The sequence below is a fragment of the Chinchilla lanigera genome, unplaced genomic scaffold (genome assembly GCF_000276665.1).
Source record: "Chinchilla lanigera isolate Chin_1 unplaced genomic scaffold, ChiLan1.0 scaffold00014, whole genome shotgun sequence".
In the NCBI taxonomy this organism is placed as follows: domain Eukaryota; kingdom Metazoa; phylum Chordata; class Mammalia; order Rodentia; family Chinchillidae; genus Chinchilla; species Chinchilla lanigera.
In genome coordinates, this window is record NW_004955415.1 from 5,255,301 (window position 1) to 5,261,300 (window position 6,000).

At 47.9% G+C, this 6,000-nt stretch overlaps 1 protein-coding gene across 7 annotated transcripts in view; it reads right to left on the bottom strand.

Annotated features, from left to right (window-relative positions):
- The window catches only part of Ablim3 (actin binding LIM protein family, member 3), a 109,856-nt gene extending 103,856 nt beyond the window's left edge, over window positions 1–6,000 (bottom strand). For all 7 annotated transcript variants that reach the window (XM_013512344.1, XM_005380626.2, XM_013512343.1 and 4 more), the window contains exon 1: window positions 5,730–6,000. In XM_013512344.1, the coding sequence (XP_013367798.1) occupies window positions 5,730–5,742 (13 nt within the window). In that variant the 5' untranslated portion in view covers window positions 5,743–6,000. The remainder of the gene's footprint in view (window positions 1–5,729) is intronic.

The following is a 6,000-nucleotide window of genomic DNA, read 5'->3' on the forward strand; positions in this document are numbered from 1 at the left end:
GCCATTAAGGCCTACAGGAGACAATGTCGTTCGCAAAATTGCCCCTAAGCCAACGGTATTCCAAACTTCTGGTTGTTTTCTATGCTTCACCATGGTTTCTGGCTACCCCTGGGTGGGAGCCAGCGGCTACCCGCTCACCACAGCAGATGCTATCTCAGCAAGATAGCACTTTTGCCAGATAGGAGAGTTGGAGCTGAGAATTGATATCACTTCCTTTCTGCGATCCAAGTGCTCTTGAAATCACATTGTGATTTTCGGAGATGTGTTATGCTCATTTTGGATGATTTTAAAATTGCTGCTTACGTTTATTCTTCTAACCCCCCCTAGTTTCAAGTAATCATGTGTCAACACCTGCTTCATTCATCTGGCAAGCACTGTTTAAACAAACACACAAAAATTCTACCCTTGCAGCATTCAGTCACTTCTATTTTATGTTTCACAGACTAGAATTTCTTGAGAGGGTATCCTACTGGGTTTGTGTCTGTAACAGACCCTTTTGTTTAAGAATTCTTGGAACTCCTGATCCAGGCCATGGCAGTGGCAGAGGAAGCTCATCTTGCCCCTGTGTCAGGGTCCTCTATTCTGAACTCCTGTGCTTTCCAGCTCCCTTCTGCCTCCTGTCCTGCACCATGAATTGGGGGGCTGACCATTATAAGCTGCCCACTCCCTTCATTGTCCTATGGCTTCTGGATGGATTTGTTGAGCACCCGTGGGAGGGAGGAGAAAGGGGTCAAGATACAGTAGTTATCCCCCTGGTCCCTTCCCTGGAACTGGGCTGACTGCCTTCCTGGAGCCAAGGACTGAGAAGGTCCTGTCCTGTCATAATGCCCACGCATGGTCAGCTGCGTCTCTGGTTCCTTCTCTTATCCCTTCAGGCCTGTGGTTATAGTAGGTAATGAACCATTCCTGCTCCTCCTTGCTTGCTTTTCCATACCCTTGACGCACTTCTAGAAAACTTTTATTATACTCCCTTCAAATCATCCGTCCATTCACTGCCACAGCCCTGAGAGAATCCCCTTCTTCTCTTTCACCCCAATACAATCAGTTGTCTTTACTTCCTACAGGATCTTTCTCTTTATTTATATTTTCACCATTACCCAAATCCTGGTGCTTATACCTTCTCTGAACTAGGACAGCTGTCGCTCACTTCAGATCTCAGCTTCCTATCCTGCCCTTTTCACCCCAATTCACATAAAATACCAGGTTAATAACCTTTCTGAAGGCTCCGATTTTCCTATATACAAAACCCTATTGTACCAGCAAGACAGGATAACTTCCAATCGGAAAGCTTGCTTTTTATGATATCTTCATTTCAGAACTTTGCTTAACTCAATGGCCAGTTCAACTTCAGATTCAACTCCATTCACTGAGACCCAGTTCTAGTGAATGTCTCACGGTATTTCACTCAAATCTCACAAGAAACTTGCACATTGGCATTTTATTGCTCAGATTTTATACATCATAAAATTCAGGCTCAGAGACATTGTCTATTCTGCCCAAGACTACACAGCACATGGCAGATCCTGAACTTGAACTCAGCATCCATATCCCAAAGTTTGGGTTCTTACTGCTCTATGATGTCTTTGTGGGCTTATGTGATCTTTGAATACTCTCTGCAGCAAAACAAAGTCTACTCCAAAGGAGGAATTTATTAGCATGCCAACCCATGCTAAAGACAATGAAATGGCCAGAGGCAGGAGGAGGCCTACGACATGAAGGAGGATGTACTGGTACCATGGCCCACGGTGCACAGGATGCTCCCCACCTCGAGGATGACCCAGCCCTGGGTTTTACACATAGGAAAGCCATAGCACTCAGGAGCTGTGGGAATTCTGATGTAAGTGAGGAGTATGAGATTTTATGGGGTGCAGAACTGACTCGGGTGTTCAAGGCTATTAGCACCTCATGTCAACTCAGTCTCCCTTGGATCTGGAACCCCTGGTATCAATGTAAGAACTGGAACACCAAGAGGAGTAATTAAAGATATATTGCTATGTAACAGCACATACATTTCATGGACAGTACCCACGGTTCAAGACAGTAAGAGTGAGCAATCTGGGTGATAGAAATGGTCAGTGTACAAACCAGAATAAACAAATTCCCCAGACTGTGTCACAGCTATGGGGCACATGGTACAACCCCTATGCAGCTGGCTGTTTGGGTAGATGGACTTCAATGAGTGACCAACACGGACGAGCAGACAATAATAGAGACCAGGCTTGGAAGGAACAGGGCCAAGGTGCACTGTGATCCTACCTCACAGGGACATTAGAGGGACTGGGGGGCTTGGGAGGGCTTTGGAAGCTCTGGAGGGGGAAGAAGCCAGAGTGGAGGTGAAGTGTGGGAGTGGGTAGCAGAGGGACTGGTGCTGTCGGGGAGGGGGCTTTCTAGGCAGAAGGAACCACGCAATAAAGGCAGGAGGAACAAGCCCATGGAGGGAATGGAAAGACGCACATGTGACAGTGACACAAAGAACGGTGCAGTGTAGAAGCAGTGGGACTGGTGAGAAGGTCAGAGCTGGGCCATAAGAGACCCTACAGAGGTGATACAGACAGCAGATGTAGGGGAATGACTAGAGGGGGCTGGAGTGGATAAAGGGACAAGTTGGGGTGCCTCTGTATGTCAGGGGCAAATGACAGATCCTTGGAATTAGGATGGGAGCACATAGGAGGAAAGAAAGTCTGTATCTACACAGGTCTGTCTGCTTCCCCACCCATCAGCTCCAAATTATCCCTTTCTCCCAGATGCCCACTGATCAGTATGCCAATGCTCAGAGAGATTTCAGAAGATTCAGCAAAATAAAACTCCCACAGAGGAGTCATTGATTGAACACTCTCCTGACTTTGTCCCTCAAGAAATGGGTTTCTTAATAAAAACAATTTACACATGTTTAGAAATCATTTCCTTGTAATCCCATTTAATCCTCAAAAATCATACTCCAGGGACATTTCTCAATTCACAGTGAAGGTCTGACATTTGAGAGGTTGAGTGACCTGCTTGCTAATATCTTGAAGCTAATGCCAGTAACACAATGATCACCACAATGGTGATGACAACCTGACCACCCTATTGATGACATGGCTCCAGCCTTGTCCATGTCACACTGGATTTTACACAAAACATTAACATATAGTCTCCAGCCCATTCTAATTTTTGCAAATGAGACAACCATGCTGAAGATCATGCAGCTAATATGAGAAAAATAATGAAACACTCTGATTCTAGGGTCTGAGCTCCATGAGCTTACAACCACAGCCTGTGCTCTGCTCCAGATCATGCAATTAGAAATTTATCAATAAGCTTGTACTTTCTGGCAAGAGCAAGGTCCTGAGTTTGGTTCCTAGTACCAAAAAAAAGAAAAAAATATAATAAGCTTGTATTTCAGTGCTGGTATTGGAACCACTGATTAGGAACTGTACCCACTGTCAGATACACTATACATCCAAGCACCTTCTGGAACCCAGCAATGAACTGCATGATGTGAAATCGCCAAATACTAACTACAAAGTCTCTCTTACTAAAGTGGAATAACAGTACTCACAGCGTGGGTGGGAGTGTCTGGGCAGGGTGAGGAAGGGAAACATCTAGTTCAGTGGGGTGGCTGGGGGTGGGGAGGAGTGTGGACCCCATAACTGGGAGTGAAAAAAACCCTAAAGAAGAGTTTCTGCTAGGGACAGTTTCCGGCATAAGAATTGGGTTAATGATTTCACATCTCCAAGGGGAGCATTTTTGCTTAGCTCAGGTCAGCCATGGACCTCCTGCCAATGCTCCGTCCTGCTGAACTTATGGCCTTGTCACTGCTGTGTGGCCTGATTTCTACTCTTTCCATTTGCAGACTCTCCAAGTTGGGGGAGACCGCAGTGATTCCCCGTACCAGGGCTGCAGCCTCCTCTACAGTGATCTCCAGTTATCTGTTCAGAGAAGCATTTCCTCTTATGGGGAGCCCAGGAGCTCCCCAGGCAGCCCCAGCCATTTTACTGTTTATTTTCCACTCCTCTTGCAATGTAAACACTCTGCTCGCTTAGAAAAAGCAGATCAAGCTGGACTGGCATTTTTGTCAGTTTTCGTCTTCTGCAGCATTCAACTCTATTGATAGCTGTTTCTTTAAAAAAGAAAAATATCTCTTTCTTTTTTTTTTTTTTTTCCTGCAATACTCAATGTTGCTAACTGGACAAGAGTTTCTTAGAATTCCAGAGAGAAGAGGGCAGAGTCAGTTGCTTATTGCCTTTCTTAGCTCCTTGAAAAAATAGATAAGCCATCTCTTCCTCAATTATTTGGTGGAAAAGACTCCCATAAATATATTTTTTCCTAGACATAGTGAGAAAGTAACAGGCAGATTCACATCTTTATTCGTCTGGAAGCACACAGATACAAACGCATGGCCAAGTCCCAGGGTCTATGGGGTTTTACTGTTTTCCTGAGCCTGGTAGGAAACCAAAGCATCATCCAGACAGTCAAAATTAAGAGGCAAAATTTTTTGGCTGAAAGAGGCAGGGGAGTCTAGCCCCGCTTGCTTAGCATAGATATGTAATACACAAAGGAAGACGGCAGAGGGATGAGTCATACAAGCACGTAGTAAATAAATATATTTCACTTCCATCTCATTGGCTTTTGCTTTTGTTTTCCTCTTCTCTATGCCAACGGCCTTGAAATGGAGGGAGGGTGAGGAAACAGTGGGCTTTGGCTGGACACAGTCTCAATAAGGTGCTAATTTTTCTGGCCTTGCTGCTCAATTGTAGCTTTGTAGATTGTTAGATTAGAAGGGTCTCTAGCTTAAGGGTCTCTGATTTAGAGATGAACATCAGGGATGCAGAGCTGGGACTAAGAACAAAGTCCTAAACCCAGGGACATGAACCCTGGTAGAGGTCCACTGGCTCCACAGCCCCACCTGATGCCTGAGTGGCCTAGATAGTTAAGCTGACAGCCAAGTAGAGAGAGACTTGAACCCAGCTCTGTCCTCACAGGGCATCACTCAGCGCGCTCAGAGAAACGCTACTGAAGAAGGGGGACCCTGGCTCCTTGGGCTGCTGACTGCATCTCTCAGCAGGCGAGGCCCAGCCCAGGAGCAAAATGCCTGGTCCTGGTTCTGCAAGACACTTGCTGCCTCTGGCACGCCAGTCCTGTCACCCAAAGGGTTTGTCCCGTTCTCTTCTGGAGTGGGGTTGGAGTGGGGTTGGAGTGGGGTGGGCCATCAGCCTGCAGCTGGGTGGAGAAAGTAGCCCCACCAGGCTGAGGGGCACAGGAGCTAGTTCTTTCACAGCTTCCAGATCGAAGGTGTCTTCATGAGTATTTGTTTATCAAATTGCTCTTTTCCATCCCGTGCCCGCCCATGCCCGCCCACAAGCCAGCCTCCCTGCCTTCCCCTGCTCCGGGGTGAGCAGGGCTTCCATGGTTCTCCAGATGTGGACAGGAAGGTCTGCTGAGCCCCGTGTCAGACAATGGACACAGTGCTGCTTCCTAGGCCTTCCTAGCATTGCTGGAAGGAGACAGCAGCTTTCCTAGCAGAGGCACTGGGCGCCTCCTATTAACACTAGCAAAATCATCATGAAAAGCCAACCCCTAAAGCTAGTCCTTTGCCACGGAGCTCAGAAAAGCGCCAGAAGGAGTCGGGGGTCAGGTATCCACACAGAGGCCAGGCTTCTTTCCTCCTTCCAGGCAGCCGGTGCAGGCTCCTGCACCTCCCGCCCCCACCCCTGTTCCCATGGCAAAGGAGAGGAGGATCCACTTACTGCTCGTGTTCATGGTGATGCCTTTGCACTGGGTCTTTCATTCAATACGGAGGCCCCGGTGGCTTTTAAAATCTTCCGTTCTCCCGACCTCACTCATCACCTGGGGATGAAAAGGCAGTCCAGAGCCAGCTCCGTATCCTCAGGTGCTGTCTCCCTGCGCCGTCCCCTGTCTGTCTGGGCTGGAGTCCCCGGCCTTGAAGGCGAGGGGAGCCCCGGGCGCAGGTGAGGGCGGCAGCAGGGGAGGCGGGCCGGACGCGGCGCCAGGGGCCCC